Source organism: Synchiropus splendidus, chromosome 1 (genome assembly GCF_027744825.2).
Source record: "Synchiropus splendidus isolate RoL2022-P1 chromosome 1, RoL_Sspl_1.0, whole genome shotgun sequence".
Taxonomy (NCBI): domain Eukaryota; kingdom Metazoa; phylum Chordata; class Actinopteri; order Syngnathiformes; family Callionymidae; genus Synchiropus; species Synchiropus splendidus.
In genome coordinates, this window is record NC_071334.1 from 64759212 (window position 1) to 64782963 (window position 23752).

The following is a 23752-nucleotide window of genomic DNA, read 5'->3' on the forward strand; positions in this document are numbered from 1 at the left end:
GTTAATTAAATAGCTCCTGAGAGAGTTTCTGCTCGCCTGACAGGTTGCCTCAAGAATAAACGATTGCACAATATACAGATGGTGTGTGCGGTACATTCAGGCGTATATTGGAAAGCACAAATCATTCTCCAGCTTTGCGCTGCAGCATCTACTCAGGTCCAGCAGCGTTCTGAAGTCTCACCCCCACCTTCCATGAACTATATCATCTCCTCCCAGGGTATGCATTTGTATCTTATTTGCTTGCAAAATGCTCCATCCTTCAAGTTGCATCTCCCCTGCGCCCGGGACTATTTAAACATCAACATGAAGCCACTTTAGTGCCAGCAGAGTGACTCCTCATGAGCGTAGACTTGGGAGCAGCACATTCAATTTGCCTTTCATCTCTGAACTGCTGCACATCAACACTCACTCCAGCACTGCCGGGTCGTCCGCCCAACTCACTTTTCCGTCCCCTGTACGGGACACCAGGGGCTCCAGAAACTTCAGCCGCCCACTGCCTTTTTAAAATGTGGATTCCACCTTTTAAAATTTGCTTACCTGGTGTGCTAGATTTATTCTAACAATTTGACTTTGCCTAATGGTGTTTTTAATTCATGCACGATACAGTAGACGCAGTTTCCAATAAAAGGACAACCTGAAATTAATTGTACATTCAAAGTGGGTCACCAGGAGCCAGCGTAGGAAATCCCTTATGAGAAGCCGTGGAAGCTATTAAGAGCATTTTAAGAGAAACTGAAATGTTGCCTTATATTATTATGTTAAATAAGAAAGACCTCCCCTGCCTCTGTCTACCTGAGTGTGATCGCCTGAAAGTGATGGACCATCCACTTGCCAACAGACAACTCAAACAAGCTCCACAAAAGAAGTCACTCCAGAGGCACAAATCGATGACAGGTTGTCAGAAAAGAAGCCACAAATATCTGAACTTTCATCTTACTCAATTGTTTGTATTACAGCAGTTTTTCTACTTACATCACAGTGGCTCACAAAAGAAATTTGGGGGAACCAAAATAATCTGGTTCCCTTCTGGGGTCATCTTGAGCATCAGCCAGTCAATATGGAGACTGGTGTACTGTTAAAGGTGGGTTGCTGCAGCCTTTATTCTCCACCTCAACCAACCAGAGCAACCAGAGAAAAGATGCCAATGTAACCAGGAAGTGGATTGAAACTGCCACCCGTATGAGACAAAGGTCTGGCAAAGGTGAGCAGCGTGCAACTGACATGGGGCCCTCTTGATGGTATGGAGCAACTCAAATAGGGGTCAACAACCCCCACAACCCGGGGCAACGACTGGCGTTGCCACAAGGAGCTGGTTGTTGAAGGATGGGCCAGGGAATGTTCTTCACTCTATTTTGAGACAGTTATTTATTTTGGTGAATGAATGAAAGAAAATGATGTTGACAGCTGAATATCACATCTGAAGAACGGCCCTGTGTCTTGATGGGTTTGTAAAGCAAGGAGTCACCTGCTGCAGTTCGAGGATGACTGAGGTTATTCATGAGTTTATGGATGTATGAATGTTCAATTTTTTCACAGAAAATGAAAATATTTGCACCTACAACACCGGCTCATTTAATGGTCTTTATTTTCATAGTTTACATTTCTGATTCTCACTGAGGGCATAAAGGCTTGTAGCGCTGTCAACAAAGCAAATAGTGGCTTATATAAAACACATTTAGAGTTATTTAACATGTTCCTCTCTTTGCTAAATAATACCATACATCCTGTTTGATACATTTCATGTCTTTAGTAATGGAGAAAGTGGTAAAGATGAAGGAAAAAACCCTGCAGGAGAATCAGCTGACACCAGACTGATCACATTCAAGTTAAATCAGCCCATACAAGTTTAAACATCAGGGATAATGGTGAATATTTACATGTGAATAATCTGCTTTATAAATCATTTTTGTCTATGATTAATTCGTAGACATTAATCTCTTAAAGCCCTAGCTCCAGTTAGGATACAAATATTTCTTCTTACCATGGTTGCTGACTTTAGTAGAGGCATCTTATTGTTTCTCATACTGTATGTGCCTTATCAGCGGCCGGCTTTTCAAATTTATGATGTATCAACCCCAAAACTGACCTGACTGTCTTGACCATAGATTTGTAATATTTCAACTTGCTGTGCCACGTCACATTTGTCAGGTCATTTGGCCAGAACGTGAAAAGGCTCTTCATAACCAGTTGAAGTGCACTTACTTCTTCTTCTCTCCTCTTCTCTAAGCGGCTGAAGTGCAGGCAAAGCTGACCTCACTAGACTCGATTCAACACTGTCCACATCAGAGGCAATCTACATCCAAAATAAATGGGGCACTTAATAAACTTGTGAGTCGTGGCAGTCGCCTAAATCTAAAAATACACAAAGAGACACATTCATTCTTCATAAATAATGAATCAGCATTAGCGTCTTTGTGCTTGCGGATGATCGCACTAAATATTCACAATATTCTATTGAATATTTCAATGATATTTAATCCAAAACATTCCGGGGTAAAAGCGGTTTATTTGTGGAACATACAGTATATTTCCCTCCTTGCCATGGCGTAACATATTAACATTGGAAGTGGACTTTTGCGTCCTCTGCTGCCCCCGAAGGCAGCCATCAGTGTTGCATGTTGACGCATTAGGCTTACACATACTCCACGTTCCCTGGCGCATCCTGATGCCGTGGGCAGCACGTCACGTAAAAGGAAGGTTTAAGTTAGGGTTGTTGATGGGATGGCGCTATATTGTAATGCCGCTTCTGATCGTCCTTCCAAATCCAGCAGGCCAGGAACATCACACGGGGAAGGAAAACAGTTTTACGCCACTGAAACACCTACGCGTTGGTCCCCATATCTGAAGTGCAACCACCATCTTTTAGTTCATGCAGTCAGCATTAGTGTCTTTGTGCTTGCGGATGATCGCACTATATATTCACAATTCATTGAATATTTCAATGATATTTAATGCAAAACATTCCAGGGTAAAAGTGGTTTATTAGTGGAACATACATTATGTTTCCCTCAACACATCCTCCTTGCCATGGCGTAACATATTAACCTTGGAAGTGGACTTTTGCGTCCTATGGTGCCCCTGAAGGCAGCCATCAGTGTTGCATGTTGACGCATTAGGCTTTCAACTGAAGCACATACTCCACGTTCCCTGGCGCATCCTGATGCCGTGGGCAGCACGTCACATAACAGGAAGGTTTCGGTTAGGGTTGTTGATGGGAGGGCGCTACATTGTAATGGTGCTACCGATCGTCCTTCCAAATCCAGCAGGCCAGGAACATCACGCGGGGAAGGAAAACAGTTTTACGCCGCTGAAACACCTACGCGTCAAACCAATGCCTGAGTTTGGTGTCACCATAGGACGCAAAAATCCACTTTGAGGTTGGGTTGGTCCCCATATCTGAAGTGCAACCACCTTTTTTCCATTCTTTTAGTCCATGCGGAATGAATTACAATTACCCTCGCAGAAGAGCCTTCACCTCCCTGAAGCCACTTAGAATGCAGCTACTGTAAAACTAGAGTCTCCAACTCATTAACATCAGACTAATTTATGCCTCCATATTGATCAGAGCTCACTTAAGTTAAGCATTAGTCATGTCTGCTGTCCTTCCCAGAGCCCTATCTCAGTGGGGATCTACGGATTGATGCTCCACTCCTGTGTCCTTGACGGGACACTTCTCCAAACTAAGAGAAAAGAAAGATTCAAGACACATTGTTTTTGTAATGCTAAATATTGCAGGCTTCCCCCTTTTCATCGCCTCCAACCGAGATTTTCGGGAGCGCATTAACACCTGTTTAGCACTGACTTTCACAACTTGGATCTATAGCGCTGAGCGAGTGCTAATAAGCCACGGGACGGCATTAATGATGTAGCACATCATCTTAATTAGACGTCCCAGATGTAGTGTTTCAGAGAAGCGTTTGTAAGCGCAGCTTGTTTATTGAAAGATGTTTGACAACACGTGACGGAAGCGGAGAAGAGCGCGCTGCATGATCAGTGAGAAGGATTCGCTTTTGTTTTTGTTTTTTTCAGCAAAAAAGTTTGCTTAAATCGTAGTGTTTCTGTTTCTAGTGTCATCTCAACCTCTTTGAAAGCTGACCTCTATGAGTCTTCCATGTTTTAAGAGTCAGAGTGTCGACATGAAGGCACGCCACCTGAAAATATGGTGCAAAATTTAGTTAAAAAAATAAAGCCAACACAATACATTACTCCAGACCTGGGCAAAGTGTGGCCCAGGGGCCCTTTGGCTGTATTTATGTGGCCCTCCTGGTGTCAAGGTGAAACTAGAAAACTGATATTGTCCATGACATTTTTGTATTGTGCATCCATTTTTTGTTTATTATGACGCAACTGAAACTTTGTTTGATTATTATTTTTTTCTGTTGGCCATTTAAGGAGTATTTCTTGTCCCTAAACATACATCAGAATTGAAAGTAGATTTTGAAATGTATGAGACACATTGAGAGTCTGTCAATGGAATGTGGTTTAAATTAAATAAAACACAACTAACCAACATTTTCTGGGCATTTTTAAAGTGCAATTTCATAATCGCACATGATGTCATCACTTGATTTTTATTTTCAATTTTCTCTTGCCCTCCTTTTTTTGACCCCTTGGGAGATTAAAGTGCCCACCTCTGCATTACTCCCTATAGCAGGGAAATATACGAAAAAAAATTATATAAAAATATTAAAGAAAACAGAAAACGTTTAATTAGAAGTGTGTGCTAAATATATATTTGAATTTGAATTTATAACATTTAATTTAACCATTGAAAGAGTAGGATATGTATAACTTGCAAAAACCCAAGTAAAATAGACAAAAAAATGGGAGAAACAAAAATAAAGAACAAAACAGTACATTACTTTCCTCTTTAAACACCACACTAAACAAATTGAATTATGTTGCTGAAGGGACACATACACACCTTTCATGTGCAAGTTTACATTTGAAGTTGCATTGTTTCTTACTGCATCGGTCAGTACTAAATGTGTCACCTCTTGAATGACCAATTACAAAAGCCTGGCAGCTGCACATGCATTCACTATGTTTTTTGTTCCTTCACAACATGAAATCTAATAAATAAAATTAACATTCCATAATCCAACAACTGTCTTGAATCATGGCAAAAACAAAGTATTTTCTGTTGATCTAAAAACAAACCAAAGTCCCTGGTGTCAAGCCCAAAGTGGTGTCCAGTGGGGGGCGATAAAGGGAGCTGCATTTTGCATGGTGAAGTAAATGAAAGTGTCTTCTCGGGTCAACAGTGTTAATAAAGACAGAAATGTTGATGACCACCCCCCTCATTTCTGTCAGACCACAGCGAGATCGTCGAAGCCATGGCTACGTTTGGTAATTAGGCGCTGTAAGCTTTTGATCCTGCTTTCATGCCGTCGGATTATTTCCTGTCTTCCTACGTGAAAAAAAAAAAAAAAGTCCAAATAAATGTGCTGCAGCAGAAACTCCGGCACCAGACAGCATGACCTTTTTGAATTTTTTCACCATCTGCTCACAACAGATTCCCATCTGTTGCTTGGATTCACCTGCTCAGCGACTGATGTCGTTGTTTGTGGTTGCCATAAATATTCATCCGTGGCACCTCGAGATGCAGACCTGGATAATGGGAGTGATTTAGTCGCACGCTTGTGAGGATCAGCGCGTGTGATGCGTAATGAGGAGACATCTAATGAAGGTTAATTAAGTGCACCTGGAATGTCTTTTCCCCCACGTTGAAATGATCACGCATGAGTCTGTAAGACTGCGACTGTAGGAGACTGGAAGATTGTGGTGAGACATGATTTTTGCTGCCAACAGGATCTAGTTTTTATGTTTAAACAGCTGCGCCATTCAAACAATAATAAATGAAACCTCAGTTTTAGAAGAAGAGAAATCTGCTCACGTCCTGTATTTCTTAGACACATCTTACGCAGCTACTGAATCACATAAGGCAATTGAAAAATATTTACGTCAGCTGAATATTCTAAGAGCCGATACAGTTAGACAAGGCTATATTACTGTAGAGTCAATATCTGAACTCTGTGGAGGAAGGTGCCACGGGAAAACCCACAAGGAAACTGAAGAACTAACCACTGTGGGCTGCACAGTTATTCAGACATTTGCATCAATAAACGGGTGGCAATGGCAATAAAAATGACACTGTTTTCTTCATCTGACAAATTTTGGATTATATGAAAAAGAAAATGGCCAACACGAAGACTAGTAATTCTTGAAGATAACCTGAATAAACTTCAGAAATAGTTGACATTAAATTCAGCTATATAACCTGTCACTGTAAACATATGTAGTATTATTAATATGTTCATTATTGTGGGCTTGTGAGTGTCACGGACCACACAATCTGTTCAATTTGGTTTGGACTGTTTGCTGCTCCTGCCTTTTTTTGTGCCTCTCTTCCAGGATTGGGAGTATTTTTCCCGCCACAGACACACACACACACCTGAAGCCAATCACTATCTGAACACCGGCCAAATGACAACCGGCGCCAGTTGGTCACATGCTTTCTCCCTGGTATGACCTGTCGTGTTCATCTCGACATCTTGGATGATTCCTCTCCGGACCGTGGACATTTTGCCATGCGATTTTCGTTCCTGAGTTTTACTGACCTTTTATTTTCCAGCGTGTCTGTGCCTGATAACCTGGTTCCTCTTCCCTCAATGCTGTAGACTTTCCTTGTTTGTCACATGCTCATGTACTTGTTTGTTGGACTCTGTCACGCTCAACGACGCTTGTTGAATTTATTCAGTTGTTTGTTCTGCATTTGTTGGTTTGGACTCTGCCGCCATCTTGTGTTTTTGAATTTTCTTTGTTTTTCTGGCCTTCTGTTTGTAATAGTATTAGTTTGTTTTTGTATTCAACCTCCTTCGTGATTAGAAGTTGAGTGTGTTTCGTGTTATTAAATTTATTGAACTCAACCTCCAGTCTCAGTCTGCTGCATGTGGGTCCTCGGACTAGGTTCCTTAAAGTGAGTCCCTTTCAAAAACTGTCGATACCAAAGTATTTATTTTAACAAACAACTGCAAGTTTGTTTTTGAATCGAAGTGCTAAAGAGTTAGCTGGTGGCACACCGAATGTATACACACTTACTTACAGTATCACAGGCAGACGTGCAGTACATGCTGCAAAGTTGGTCTGAGGCCCTTTGCCACAAATGGTGGTAGCAAAACCAACATATTCCATCTTAAACAGGGGGATCCAGCCAAGGGGCAGAAATATGACTCTCAATGAAGCACATTGTGGAAGACATGTTACCCACAGAGGAAGTGAGTCCGTTTATCCACTTGCTGAAAACTATGGAAGTGAAGTTCCTCTGCCCCATTTGAACAACATTATTTATGAGAACAATAGCGGAGAACTGCAGGAGGGAGTGTTGACATGTGGTGACAACAGCTGGAACTTTAATTGCAGGAGCTGTTGGTCAAATAAAAGCAAAACAAATTTTGAGTTATTTGTATTGACTGCTTTCTTAGAATATCTGAAAGTAAATTAGTAAAAAAAAAAAATGTGTGTGTGTGTGTGTATATATATATATATATATATATATATATATATATATATATATATATATATATATATATATCTCAACTTTTTTAAGATTATAGTTTTGGGCCATAATGCCCAAAACCCAAACTATGTGCTTTCTAATATTTGCCAAATCGACTTATTCCTGTGATCAAATACTTCATAGTGTACAAATTTTGATAAAGTAAAACTGTCTCGAGGGACGGCCTGATCTTGATGTCATACATCAGGTCAGCAGGAGGGCCCATTCTTTATGCCACTGTCTTTTCACATTTTAGCTCAGCATCTTCCTCCATAGTTGCTGTGCCCAGTTACTCTTGACTTTCTCCAGACTCTTTTGTATTCGCCTGTCTTAAATCAATAGTGTAGTTCTCCATTCTTTGGTCTTGTTTTTCTGCCTGACTAACATGGGATCTGAATTCAGAAACGGCATGATGTCCTTAGATGGTCTGCTATAACTACACTCTGTCTAGTACAACTTCAAAAGCCCAACTTTTTGGTTCACAGCCTTTGGCATTACAGCTTTCCAATGATCACGGCCAGCACCTATCAAGCAAAGTGGCTCCCGCTCAAGGGCACTGACATGGTCACACCACTGATAAAACCCTCAACCAAGAGATTATCTGTCCATTAACAGAGCAATTACAATGTATGAAAATCCAGTCTAGCCTCTGTCCCGCATCTCGAGACAACGTTCCAAGGGAGATAGTCCTTTGTTTGCTTGGTGCCCAGAAAGTGCCACCTCATCAAACAGTCGGCCAGCATTCAAAGTCATCTCACCTTGAGGGAAGTCGGCCAAACCAAACCAATTCCTGGACACTCTCACTCGCAAGTTTGCTCAGCGAGCGCGGATCTGCCAGCCTGTGCTGGGGAAAACATGCATTCCGAAATATGCGGCCAACAAACTGTCACTGCCTCCCAGCAGCAAACAATGTCACGCAAACAAAAGCAGCTGTGTTCTTCGAGAGACGCCCAATAAGTCAAGGCAGCTCTGAACAAGCAGACGTATGAGGATTTGTTAAAATGCCCTCCTAACCATTCACATTTTAATTATAAATACATCGTGATCCAATGATATATATATATATATATTTATATTTTTATATTTTTTTTTAAATTTTTTTTTTATCTGATCATCTGTTTTTGTCTCATCCCAAAAAGACCAGTTTATTGAATGTGATATGAGGAGAAATATTGTTGACCTGCCAATCACTTGCCACCACAGAGGTAGGAAGTGATTCCTGGGACCAGAGTGAGTCACAGGAACTGTTGCTACATTTGAGCAGAGTTGAGAATTGGTTGATAGATGGAGCCTGGCTGGAAGCGAGCAGGCCGCAGGAGGGGATTCAGCCTTTGATGGAACAGCAGGCACTAACTTTGACCATTTCGTTTTATAAAGCATTTTCAGAATTTGAGTTGCTCTTTCCATCGTGAGTGTGTATATATATATATATATATATATATATATATATATATATATATATATATATATATATATATCTGACATGAAAAGAGCTATAGTTTAAGTAAGTTGATATAAAAACGTGAATATAGTTCTTTTACAGCATTGTGATTTATTGTGCTAGTGTCAAACTGATTTAAAATAAACAATATTTTGTTGTTTGAATGTATGTATGGCTCCAACATTTGATTCAGTAATATTGTAGCAGGTGCTTGGGGGTGTGGCACTGAATAAACTACACACAGAACTTGACCTGTGACTCCTATTCCTTTGTCCTGCCACAATATACCAAATTCATTCAAAGTGAAAAATTTGGTTTCTTGTGGCATATATTGTGGCAATATTCTTAGACCATTAAACGATTTATTGAGATTAATTAATCACAAATTCTGTATATATATATATCTATATATATATATATATATATATATATATATATATATATATAGCTGCTGTCTCCAGGTGAAGAGGGATGAAGTACCTCCTGCAGCTTCCGTCAGTGATGGTAGAAGGTGAGAAAAAAACAAAAAAAAAACTAACACTTACCATTCACTCAAAGAGTTTGATGGTCAGCCCCCAATTATGTGCCACAAAAGACTCACTTTATTGAGTCATAAAAGTCTTGCTTATGGCGGGTTGCACTCGTTAAAGTACAAATGAAAATGAAATATCCTCCCCGTTTTCTTAATTTCTACTCTCCTGGAGACAATAGAAGAGCAGGAAAGGACACAAGACTCTCTTAAGAGCTTTCAAGGATTAAAACTTGAAGTGACTGAAAGGAGGCATGACAGAGTGATAGTGCAGAACAAAACAATAAAGAAAGTCCTCCATCATCCCTGAGAGCATCACTTCAGTTTTTTAAAAATTATTTTGAAGTGTGTTGCCAATGGCAATCTGATCATCTACAGTGTATATTTGAAAAAAGTACTAATCGAACAATGTAATCTTGTGCTATTTTAATACAGTAGTTCTTCACAGGCAGTTTATAGCAGCGTCTTATAAATACAAGTACATTAGTGTTCTAACTGTGCTAGTCACCTGCACAGGGCAATGCACTCCTCTGACATACGGTATTTTGGCAGTGAATCTCTGAGATTTTCCAGCCCTTGTGCAGAAGCACTCGCACTATTGTTGCCAGTCGACTGAGGGTAGATGCTGGAGGGTTTCTGTCCAGCAACCACCTACTATTGGATCTACTAAAGAAGGTTCAGAAGGTGAAGAAGCCCCTGTTTAAGATCGCTATTTTGCATTTTTCTTGTGTTTCAGATTCCTATTTTAAAATGTATTCATGTCAAATAAAATCACTGTTTGAATAATCTCATGGTCGCTGTTCCCTCCCGCGAGTGCAGTCCAGAAATGACAAGATCATGAGTTTCATTTACACACACAAAAAAAGATCAAGTTAATTTTTGAACTACATTTAAGTGCCTTAAAATCGTTCAGTCAACAGGATGTTGGACAGTTTTTGGACATGCCATTGTATTGGTTCACATTCATGTCCCGCACACCCCCCAAGAAAAGTACCTTCCATATTTTTCATGTTTAAAAAAACATTTTATCAAAGGAAATACAACCAACCACCGTGGATTACTGAAGGACAAGTGGACTTGTTCCAAACCACAGTGGCATCTCAGCCACGCGGAGGTGAGGCGACCCTGGGGAAAGCCTCTCAGTCATGCCATTTAATGAGTTTGGCATTCGTTCAAAGAAAGTGCAACATTAGCACGGAGCCTTAATATCCAAGTGAGGTGGAAACTAAAATAAAAAGTGACCTGTTCCACCTCTGCGATTATGAACGTAATTTGGCAAGATAGGCATCTTTAAAGTAATAGGTATTTCACCTTAACGTCTTGCTTTATTCCGTTCAAAAAAGCAATTTCCTTTGACACCGTAACCTTTTGATATGCTGGTGCAAAGGCGTAGGTATGGAATCTTAAGTGGGCTCTGATGAGTCATGATTTTGGATAAAATCACTTTATCATTAAGTGAGAAGGCAGTTTCCATTTATTTTCATCGACTGAAATTGATCACCATCATTTATTATCATTCGCTAAAATATCCACAGGCTATGTAAACATGAGGACATTGAGTGGCAACACAGTTAAAAACAGTAGTGGCATTTAAACATGTTTTTTTTAAATTATATTTTATTTAAATTAAGACAAAATGTGATTTAGTTTATTTGTCAATTGCCAATTTTGAATAGCATGTTGTTAGATACATCGAAGAGTAGAACAGTGGAAGCTCTTTTGGTACCAGTCGTAAGAAGCTAGAGTTCAAGACAAAATTGGCTCGGAATCAGCTTGTCTGAAAAACAACACCACTTCAGGCTCTGGAATCGCATCAATTTGACACATTACCGTCCAAATACAAGATTAGCATCGCTGCTTATTTACTCCCTCAACATCCGCGCCTCCATTTAAAATCACACGAGCAGGTTAATAGAATCAGCCAAATCTCATTCGCTTCTCTGGGCTTCTATTTTACACAGCGAAGCAGCCGATCCTTTATGTACGTATTTCATCACAGCATCGTGAGATACTTCATCCAAGACATCAGTTGGTGTAACCTACATATCCCAGTATTTTATTTTAAAAAGACAACATAGATTCCAATCGCTCAGTCGGGAACCAGATATTAGTGCTGTTTATTAAAGAACATAATTCAATGAGTGTTGCTTGATGGTGTTGTCTAGACCTGACTCAGACAGACTTGCCTCAGATGCACATAACTAGAAATAAAGTTTCCGACTCAAGGCCTACTTCCTGTGTGCCTAGTTTTTGGCTGAGCAGCCCCTGAAAATATGCATAAATATGCAGTGTGAAATGATCATGTATCATCTACAGAGTTATTTTTTTGGTTGAATTAGAACTTGAATTTGTTTAAAACTGAATGCAACTTGAGAACAGTGTTGCACTAAGTGAGATCCAGAAATGTGCTTTGATGACGTTGCAAGACTCCTGTCGGCGGATTCATTTGGTGCAGGTAAACAAGCGCTTCAGTATCAGAGAAGAGATGCTGAACTGTTGTGCGGTAGCTGGATGTTCTAATGAAGCCACTGAGCGTGGAAGCCTGTTCACCCCAAATGATCTAGCGCATCATTAGAAATAGGAGAAGTAACTTAGAAGAACTGGGGAGAAGAGGCAACCATCGGTGTCGTTGGTACTTTGCCACTATTCTTTCATTGCTGTACAGGAACCTTTTGGCCTGAAAGTTGTGAAATTAACTGCCTTAAACACCCACGTTTTCAACATAAACAAAACTGAATATGTTATTGACGCTCCGGCGAGCAGCAGCACTGTCAATACTTGCCAGGAAATTAGTAAGTTAAGTTTATTTACATGCATTATACATATTGTACTGTTGACCTTTCTTCAGAGAGCATAACACCAAGTTCATCTTCATCTCTGTTCACCATTAAGGGGCCGACCAATGTTCAGACTCAAATTCTGCCGAGGGAGTGAATAACAATAAGTCCGTAGTTTACTCGCACTTCTCCCTCAAAAATGGTAGACAATCCTCATTGCTATTGCTTGTGGCCTTCTCCACTCCTGAGCCAGTTTACAGAGTTGTGAGGCCTCCAGTGATGTCACTAGACTTCGGCGATCTTTGCTATGGCGACCAAGCATCACACGCATTTTCAAATGCCTGGCAAGTTTGTCCACCATCATTCCAACTAAAAACAGACAGCAGCTGTTATAAAGGGACCAGACTGAGCCCCTATGATAAATAATACATGTATTACCTTCAATAGATAAGCAATTTTCTATAAAAGGATTCATTTCAACAATATTTCTGCAGATTTTTAGACATTTATGACACCTGATTTCCTCCTCCAGCTGTTCAAGAAAATATATTGATCAATTTCCGATTCAATGAACTGAGCAAAAGCGATATAAAAAGCTAACAGCAAGTTCAAATGGAACACAAAAATTCGGTTTGAAAATGAATGTATCTCTAAGTTAATATGGGGTGAAATTATTTACACATCACAAAGCACCTGAAGTGGTTTTGATGGAAGGTAAAGGTCCATATAACGTTTGTGGAGAAGTTGCATATAATAAAAGCAATTGTATTTAATGTGAAGATCAAATTTATCTTCCATATCATGTTCTAAATTAAACATTAGAGCTCCGCCATTGTTTAAGTGCTGGAGAAGATCAGCACTGACTTCAATGAGACCAAATCAAATGTAGTAGAAGGGTTAAGTATGAACTTCTGATGCTGTAGAAACCCATGCCCTTATGCTGCTTATGCTAATGTGATGCTGCAACAGTCTCATTTCATCACATTTGTGCAATGCTATGGCCAAACTAGAAAGGCATATCGCGTCTCTATAAAAATAGACAGAGCACAATTAAATGAATAAAACAACTTCCATGACTAAAGAATTGGATTTCCTCACAGCAAAGTGCCTATTGTTGACATTCAAACGTCGACCTCCTGACAGCGGACCTTATAGGAGTCTTTCAATGTCCATTATATAAATCATTTTTTTAAACTTTGTAAGTATTAACTTGTCAAGATAGAGTTTGCATGTACACTGTCTTGAAAATCGTGAGGATACATACATGTTTTGAAGACAGAGTCCAGCACCCAGGCTGTTTAGTAAACATTCTCAGAGATGATCCGACAGCTCTTTGTCTCCACTGCCAGGACAGCAGTCAGAGGTGCAGCACGCAGCAAGGGGAGCACACAAGCGGGGTCCGAAAGTGACAGGAATGGCCACACTGATACAAAACAAGCTTAGCACAGATATGAGTCGGACTTGTCAAGTACTTTTTCCTGGGACATTAGGCCATTTAAATGCGTCAACATCACCATGATGCAGTTCATCTCACGCAGTTCAGTGGCCTAATGTTGTGTGAAGCCTCATCCACGCTTCAGACAAAAATGGACCTGGCGTGAGTCACAGCTACCAGAAATATGGAAATACGGAACTACCCCAAGCAGATTTCTTTTGAGTCCGGTGTAACATACATTTTTAGAAGTCATAGTGATATTCAAAATATAAAAAACAAACATTGTCCTATATAGCAGTGTTGTGTACCTAATTCAAGGTAGAGCTGTGAACAAGAACACTTTGAGGGCCTGAGACCAAGTCGAGCACAAGTCCTATGACGGGGACGAGACCAAACTGAATTCAGAATACAGACAAATAAGTTTATTAGTCATATAGCCACACACGTATTGCTTTCCACAAAAGAAAGGGTGGGCATTTTCCCAAAATAAATAAAGAATTCAAACGCTTTAGTTGCAACAAAATAGTAATTTGTTCTGTATTCAGTCTGGTCTTAACTTGGCTTCAAAAGTCTGAAGGTCTGACTGACTTGGTGTCTGGATGCCCTGGTCTTGGGCTCCGGTTAGGTGGTCTTCACCACACCATTACTTGTCAGTTAAGTGTGTCTCATTTTTGTGCATGAAACATTCATGACTAAATGAACTTCTGAAACAGGTGTTATAAACATTTCGAAGTTGAAGAAGAATAACTGTGGTGATAGATGAGGCGCATGCACCTCTGAACGTTCACAAAGGCATTACATAAATCACACAGCAACACAAAATTTCCAAGAGCAAAACAATACATGAGTGAGGTAAAATCTAACCATAATTGTATGCTAGAATATCTTTTCAGCCTGCACATGGCTCCGCGAGGAAATAAATTCACTCCTGAATACTGGATTTATTAGTGTTCCCGTAGAGGTCTCATCAGACACTGACATGGAATTAAGTGACTTGTGAGTCTTCCTTTAAAAGAGTGCATCTTCAAGTGACTTCTCCCTTCACATCTGAATCTGACCAGATATGCAAAAAGAGGCTCTAACTAGGTGGAACATTCGGACTTCTTCCTACCCACTGTCTACTTATCCGGGCCTTGCTGTGTCAACCTTCATAGTGACAGTGTCACTAGCAAGCAATCTGTCACCACTTTAGGCTTAAATATTTCAACAGCCTTAAAAAGGGAAAGTGCTGAAGCAGCTCTGGGTGAATCCCACGACTTAGCAATTAAATCTCCGGAGAAGTCTCGCCGACAGTGTTGATGTTGACTCAGGAGCTTTCAGGAAGAGGTTAAGCTCCCGCAACATAACCATTTTTCCCATGACTGATAATGAGAGCGTGCAAAGTGAAACAGGTTAACTTTTCAGAACCCTCTCTTACCTGTGACTGACAGCTCCGTGGTTCTCCGTACGACAAAGTTCCCAAACTGCAATTCACAAGTGTAATTCCCAATGTCATCTTCTCGTACTTCCTTAATAGACAGAGTGTCCCTCCTCCGTTCAATGGTCTGTCTCCACTGCTTTGGCTTGCATTCCTGTATTTAGAGAACGGAGTTTAGAGGCATATTTATTCCAAGTAGATCATATGTTCTATACCCCGGGTGGGCAATTAAGTTTCCATAGAAACTACATGTGGTGAGGGGACGTCAAGCAGATGGAAAGAAGACAATCTATCTTAAAAGTAACTTAAAAATTGTTACTTAAACATAAAATAGTGTCGTTACACCAAGACAATATAAGCCTAAATGTTTTTTGGATTATATATCACCTCACTAAATAGATATAAATAAAATAATATCCTAAATATTGGAATATCTTTGAGACAGAACTATGGGGAAATTGTGTAAATATTCTATTTTCTTCCGATATCTTTTAGTTATTTATCTTGCGGGACATATTGTTATGACCACTGTTGCTTGCTAAAGGAATGCCACTTAAAAAGAATAAAAGGAGGGGAAGAAGAATACAGTGAATGATAAAGTTGTTCTCTGTATAACTCAGGAAGGCTGCATATATCTGGGCAAAGGGCCACATGTGGTCCCCGGGCCGCACTTTGGCCACCTCTGTTCTATATCATTTATAGTTTATTATAGCACACCACAAACATGAAAGCAACGAGATAGAAAAGAGTTTTCCAATATGGCAAGCGACAGGGATACAGGTGTGGCGTGTAGATTCTTGGCTGCCGCCTCCTTGGGGAACCTCAGCAACCCAAAATAAAGCAAAACTACAATATCTCCTGAGTCAGGGCCTCTTTCTCCCCCCCGTTTGCTGACACAGGAAAACCTCCAAACACTGGAGACCATTATTACACACTCTATTACAGCTGAATTCTCTCTTCTGTACATAAATACGGGAAGTAAATCAAACCTCAGACTGAAGGGGAACCACAATTCAGATCATTGGATTGAACTGGACTAAGAAGTAGCGTTGCGCAGTATTTGCTTCCACAAATCAATACTTATATCATTTTTAATTGTGTATAGCAACTTTTACGATTACATTATGTTCCCTCTTCTGCGATAGATAAAAGGTCTGGTGCCGTATTATATACCACCTGCCTTTTCCCAATTCTTCCTCTAACAACAGCCAAATACAGAAAACACAAAGTGCATGGGTGACATTAGAGACACTGAACCTTGCAGAAAAATTTTGAATCCATCTTTTTCTTTCTTCTAGTCTGAACCAACAAATATAATTAAACCAATAAAAATACAATTAAATCGAGGAAATAAAAATTCTATATAAAGTATGCACCTTGAACACCAAAAAAACTAGGCAACTAAGTCAATGAATATAAAGTAGTATTTGGACTGAAGTCTCAGGGACATAAACCAAGCTTTTATGGGCAAAAAAATGGTTCCTAGATTGTTGGAGTGATTGTAGGGTGTTTTGTCACAACGGAGTTGCCGTACAGAAATGTGAGCGCCTGGCTTTGGCAGACTAAGCGAGTGAATCCAGTGGCAGTTAGAACCGTTGCTGGATGAAAAAGTGCTGAAAATTATAGTGAATCTCTACCAGAAAGGTGTCCTAACATCAAGTATTGCTAGTTCAATATAGGAGCAGAAAGTTCAGAGAGGTTCCAAACAAACGCAACAGTCAGTGAGGTGCCTGTCTCACCTTGTACCACTCGATCTGAGGCTCCACTCCTGGCTGTACGTAATCCTCAATCCCAGTGCATGTGATGTCTTTGCTTTTGCTCAACTCTGCCTTCTCAAAGAACCTCATTTTGGAGTTGTAGCAAAGGTCTGTGTCATTCTCCGCCACCGTGAGAGACATCGACACTTTCATGCAGTATGTGGAATTCCTGCAATGACAGAAAAGAAGAGACAAGTCAGCGTTTTATTACCCCTTTTCACACAGTTCATTCCATTACACACAATAATCCAAATAACGACCACAAGCTATCTGCTGTTTTCCCAACCGCATCGTAATCTGGGCTGCATAAACAGCATTCAGCCGAGATACTGAATTTGAATTGTGTTGAAAAGCTTTTGTGGCGGCTTCATCCTCCATCAAGTCGTTCGTACACCCTGCAAGAATGGGACTCGTGTATTCAGCTACTTCCCTTGCTGCTTATTAACTCTGCCAAAGAGGTGATGTTTTTCAGTGTCTGTCTGCTTGTAAAATAACTGGAAATATTTCAGGAAATGATGACACATGGAAAAGGAGCAGATGGTTATGGTAAATTCCGGACTATTGAGCACACCAGAATATTAGCCGCACCCACTACATTTAAGAAGGTAAATAGATCTTGTTCATACACAAGCCGCACCGGTCTATATGCCGCCGGTGCAGTGGTGCTGTCTGCGCCGTAGAAAGGTCAGTGGTGCACCTGGCTTAAAAACGCATGAAGATTACTTCTACGCCAGTTTTGAAGACAGTTTTCCCCCACGTGTCCGACGTTCCAGCATCACAGTCGGTCTCAGCTGCTGCTTCACTAGTTCCTCATGAGATCGGCTGATGAGCTGCGGACACAGCGCATTTTGAGCGCTTTAAGGTCAATAATAGGCCTTATTATTTTGGCAGCAAGATGCTCTGTAGCCGGCAATAAAAAACTGTAAAAAAAATCTATTAGCCAAGTCATTGTATAAGCCACAGGGATTGGTCTGTGAGAAAAAAAGGAACGGCTTATAGTGCACCCTATACGTCTGCAATCATCCCCCTGAATGGGTGGTTTTCAGAGGATATAAATCACCCATTCACACTGCCTACTGGTTGGTGCGAAAGGCTGTTCTCACCCATTATATGAGCGCCTCCTAGTTGGTTCAAAATGCTATAACCATCCCTTTCCATGAGTCTATGGTTGGTATTCGGATCAGGATGAGGGTTCAGAGCTGCCTGGCTGTCTTTCTTGCCGTAATACCAAGTTCATCTCACTTGTTATGAAATTGGGATCAATATAATATTTTTTTAAATTTTGATCGGCCGATCACGATGACGTCATAAATGCCTATGTCGGCACAGACAAATGAAAAATGGTGTCAAAATGGGCCAAAACCGCATGTTGTATGCCCAGCTTTATGGAATGTGACTTCAACGCTGCTGGAGAAGAAACATTTGCATGTTGAAGTCCACATAATGGTTGTCCACAGGGTGAGTATTAAGACAGTGCAGCACATTTAAACAGGTTGGATTTTTTCTTTTTAAGTCAAACAGGGTTGACCCCGAGACGTGATCAAGGTTGGAGAAATTAGCCAGTGATACGTAGCGACAGCTGTGAATGTCATGAGCGCTTGATGATTGATTGAGCATTTTGCTTCCCACATGTTGAGCAGATCCGGAGCGAAGTAGCAGAAAATTACTTGCTACAATTGATGTACTGCAACTGCTCAGGTGGAGTGCAGAGTTTACGACGTGAGGCGGAGAGAAGGTAGAATTCGAGATTACTTGTAACGTTCTGCTTCCTTGGCCTCGCAGATATCGCAGTATTCACCCACGGTGGAATACACAATTCATTTGCTCGGCGTATCTTGTGCACCTTGACTGATTTGAGTTCAACTTCTCCGGAGTGGGATGCCAATGAATATCAGGGGATTTATGCAGAACACGCTCGGGTTTCTGATGAGGTGTTAAGAGAAAGCCACAGCCGTGCGGCGTTCACAACAATCCTGCTGCTTTAGCAATGGGACGGCTGTTTTGAGATTGGATCTGCTGCTTGAGTAATTCTTAACTGAACGTCGGGATCAATGAAGCCATTGATTCTGAGTGAGAGTTGTGCTATTTGAAGACGCCGAGAAGAAGCAAAGGTCCTCGATGATCAATGAATTCAATAGGAGCACCTTTTCTTGCGGCCAGAGCGGCTAATAAGACTGTCATGTTTGACACAAGTGCAGCAAATGCCTCCTTGTTCGAAGACCAAACACATTGGCAGCGTGTGGACTCTTCATTGTTCGTTCTCCCTCGAAAGCTGGTTACACAAATTGAGCTGAATCAACACACAAATACAAACATGTTAAATCCTTACATAATTGCGCCATATTAGCTTCCTGCTGGAATAGGCCAACACACTCTGGTCCTCATCGCAGAGCCGGCAAACAATCCCCTTCAAGGGACAAGGCTCAGCGTATAGTCAAGTGTGCCGCCTTCGTGATGCTTGGATGCAAATGTGACATGATGTGGAGATTATCCCAGACAACTTCGACCAGATGGACACCTGTGCAAATGAGATCCCCCGGGTGCACCTCCTGTCCCTGTTCAATATTCTGGGAAGCCCTGATAAACTCTCCCGCTGGAGGAGAGAGAGAAAATTGTGTCATCTGCTCTGCATGAGTGATCGATGGTGTGTGCCAACACTTTGTCCTACAGTGTCTTTCCAGCAATTTGCATCCATCAGCCAGTCTTTTCAGCCGGAATAGTCAGTCGAGCCATATCTCAAAGGGATATGAAACACCCCCCGTCGGTAGAGAGAAATCAGCCAAACTTATGGGAAATTTATCAGGGAATTCAGGTGTTTTAGGCTAATAATGAATCAGAGTTACATAACCAAATGCTTCATGGGAGAAATTCATGGTGCAACAAACACCCGACTCCGTACATTACACACTTGTGACAGTAAAAACAGAGAGCAGAACAAGGAGGAGGTTCTTTTCTATCAGTCCATCCTGCTATTTGTCCCATTTCTCCCCAAATTCATGTCTTAAGGCCTCATGAGTATGAGCAGAGTTAAAGTCAGATTTTCAAAATATGAAACTAAAAAAAGCATTGTGACAGCACAGACTTCCACCAGGGGGCTATTTTTTTTTTACAGGACTGAGTAAACACAGATAAAAATTGAATCAATAAAACAACAACAGCAAGAGTCTCATAAAAGTTTTCTGTTTGTTCTTTATGGATGGAGATCCTTCCAAACTGACATCCGACATCCAGATAAAACAATGATCATAATAACTGTTTGATTTAGATGATGCTTAATGTTGTTGTGCAGACAGATAGAAAAAAAAAACTCTTTGGGAGAAGTAATTTTGGAGAAAAAACAAAGTTGGATGACCTGGAAAACTTCCCCTTTGAGGTTTAAAATTCAGCACATTCTTCATCTTGAACAGTTATAATTTTCTTTTAAAAATATATCATTTAAAAAAACAAAACAAAATTTGTCTTCAAAATCAATAAGCGGAGATTTATGATAATGATGATGATTTGCATATAACAAAAGGAACCATTTTTGTTTTGCATCTATAGGTAAAGGATTTATTCTTTTTGTTTTTGTTTTTCTGTTAATTATTTGCTGATAAAAATGAATAATGGACACAAGCAGCAGACTGAGCGTGTAAAAACACATATTCCAGGTGCTCCACATTATATAATGTGATGTTATTGAACATCCATGATGAAGGAAGCTAAATGAGAATGAGCTGAGTGACGGAAAACTTCAGGGTTTCACTTAATACAGCTGAGAGTTCAGGCGCAGCACTTCCACCCTGATGTTTTAGCTCATGCGTACGGAGTCACTTCAGTGTTGAAGTGTTATTCATTTCCATTAATTCATTATAAAACCTTGAATTAATGAGATTTTCCTTTTAATCTAGTCCCACTCCATTCTGTGTGCCGGTTTGAAGATTTTTTTTTTTTTGTAATTATTCTAGTATATTGCTCCCACAGCCCTAAGACATGCTCACCAGGTTAGTTGGAGACTCTAAAATCGGCGCTGTGTGTGTGTGTGTGTGTGCCCAGCGATGGACTGGCGACCTGTCCCGGGTGTCTTCCTGCCTCTCACCCAATGGCTGCTGGGATAGTCTCCAGCTCTCCCCGCAACCCTGAACAGGACTGAACGCTGGTTCACTCACGATGTATGGATATACTGTATGTGTATCATATACTCATAGCATGTGAGTTAAAAGTCACCTTACTGTTTAAATGTACGTTCTATGCCATAATCATTATAATAACAGCATAATTACCATTCTAATATCAGCCCTAGTCCTCAGCAGAAGATCACACGATCTAATCCTCCAGAGCAGAACAGCGACGACAAAAAACCTGAAATGCAGCGCGCCCTTTACCCCCTCTGAGGATGATTTTAACTAAGGGGAAGCAGGATTGATTTTTAAGGCCCCCTGAGAGTCTCCGCACCTGTGGGACACCAAGCCAAGTCTCATAATTAATAACTTAATTAAATTTACCTCCCCGCAGTTACGAGGGGGATGATGAAATAATGGCTGATCACTCACTAAAGCTGGCAATAGATGAAGCGGAGAACTTTATCAGTGTGATGCAGATGTGGCGAGACGTTTGCTTGATCTTGACCCAGTCTGCGTCAGAACTTCATATGTAAATGTCCACGCCTTTTCCAAACGTATTTTTAATTACAGTTCCATGAATATCTTACGGGTCAGATTTCTGGCGATAACCTTCAGTATATTCATTTCTAAAGTAAAACAGACTCTACCGTCATAGTAGTTTTATCTCCATTACAGCGGCACAAACCGCTGTCTCATACGTCGCAGGCAGAAGGCTTGCAGCCAGCTGTCTGGCTGCACTCACAAATGGGTCTGGGCCATATGTGGCTGCGCTGTGGACCTGATGTGTAGCGTGAGATGCCAATAATATTTTACAATTTGTTTATTAGTTATTGGTTTGCTCTCTCCGGGTCGGAGGAGCGTTCTTGCCCCAAGTGGTGGAGTTTTAGTATCTCGGGGTCTTGTTCTCGAGTGAGGGAAAAGGGGAGCGTGAGATTGATAGACGGGTTGGTGCAGCGGCAGCAGTGATGCGGTCGCTGTATCGGACCGTCGTGGTGAAGAGGGAGCTGAGTCACAAGACGAAGCTCTCAATTTACCGATCGATCTACGTTCCCATCTTCACCTATGGTCACGATCTTTGGGTCATGACCGAAAGGATGAGATCGTGGATACAAGCGGCTGAGATGGGTTTCCTCCGCAGGGTGGCTGGGCGCACCCTTAGAGATAGGGTGAGGAGTTCGGTCATCCGGGAGGAGCTCGGGGTGGAGCCGCTGCTCCTCCACATAGAGAGGAACCAGCTGAGGAGGTTCGGGCATCTGATCCGGATGCCACCTGGACGCCTCCCTGGGGAGGTGTTCCGGGCATGTCCTACCGGGAGGAGACCCCGGGGAAGACCCAGGACTCGCTGGAGAGATTATGTCTCCGGTCTGACCTGGGAACGCCTCGGGATCCCCCGGGAAGCGCTGGAGGAGGTTTGTGCGGACCGGGAAGTTTGGGCTTCCTTGCTCCGAATGCTGCCTCCGCGACCCGACCCTGGATAAGCAGCTGAAGAAGGTGAAGGTGAAGGTGTTTATTAGTCTTGTGGCATCAAATATAACTTCATCAGTAATTACAATGTACTTCTCTTGTTGGGTAAAATCCATTCTGAACCTGGCCATTCTTTTGATTCAGTTATTCTCATTCAGGTATTTATTTTTTTAGTCAAACTCCTTCGACCCAGCGGCTTGACACAGCACCTTTGTATTTTTCTGGCTTGATGGAGACTTGTTTTTTTTTGTTAGCTCTTGAATGATTTATTGTAGTGCGAAAGATTTTTGCTTAAAATATTAATGCTGGACTCTTCAAAGAGTGCTAACTCTGAGAATTGCAGGCGATTAAGATGGGCTTTTTTTCATGTCAAAATGATCAACAACCCAGGGTCAACAAATCAAACACAGGAAAAAGGAATCAATAACGATTTCTAAGGGGATTTGAAGAGAACAATTTGATGGGAAACACTTACTTCCTGCACAGATTCAGCTTTGTAAACCACCACATTTTGTCACTGTCACCATGCAGAGTGCGGAACACTTGAGTCAATATTTATTGCATGGGTTTTGGGGTGACTGATGTTCATACCACGACAGAAACAAAAGCAGGAGACAATAACGTCGATCCGAGAGTCACCGGCTCCATGTTTGAATAAACGCTTAGACAACACAACCAGACGCGATGAAATGTGCCTGGTCGTTTGAGAGGTGGCGACTGTGAGGGACTGTGACAGGCAAGGAAAGATAAGACAGTCCTGCTCAGAATGAAGACATTTCTATGATTTTTTTTTTTTTACACCCACCGCACATTTAAATAAAAAGCACAACCCAGTTTGTTGACAAATACACTGTAAAAAGAAATAAAACTCAAATTATAGTTTAAATTATTATCATCTGACTAGGCAGCCAGTAGGGTCCTTAAATCACAATTTAACTTCTATTCTTCTCATATTTTCAAATGAGAATGATGTTGTGACATCCACATGTTTGTGTGCCTTAAAATAAAAAACTTCATCAGTTGCCTTAATTTGTAAAATCACGTCACAAACGTTATTTATATCCAGAGCGAAGGTCACAGCGAGCAGTCGGACAAGTCGGATTCCTACCTGTAGCCCTGACTCATAACTCACCTGTCAACTCCAACACCAAGCTCCGGATGATTAAGTAGCACATCTTCCAAAATCTGACTGTGAGCCAACTTGTTCCCGCTTAGCCCCTGTCGAACAGTGCGGTGCCTGTCTGCCGTGCTGGAACAGCCAACTCCTGCCT

General features: G+C 41.2%; 1 protein-coding gene across 2 annotated transcripts in view; it reads right to left on the reverse strand.

Moving 5' to 3' along the window:
• LOC128766000 (interleukin-1 receptor accessory protein-like 1) overlaps positions 1-23752 on the reverse strand; it is a 228151-nt gene that overhangs the window by 108611 nt on the left and 95788 nt on the right. For both annotated transcript variants that reach the window (XM_053877321.1, XM_053877311.1), the window contains exons 4-5: positions 16897-17083; positions 15158-15311 (exon numbers count right to left, since the gene is read on the reverse strand). In XM_053877321.1, the coding sequence (XP_053733296.1) occupies positions 15158-15311; positions 16897-17083 (341 nt within the window). The remainder of the gene's footprint in view (positions 1-15157; positions 15312-16896; positions 17084-23752) is intronic.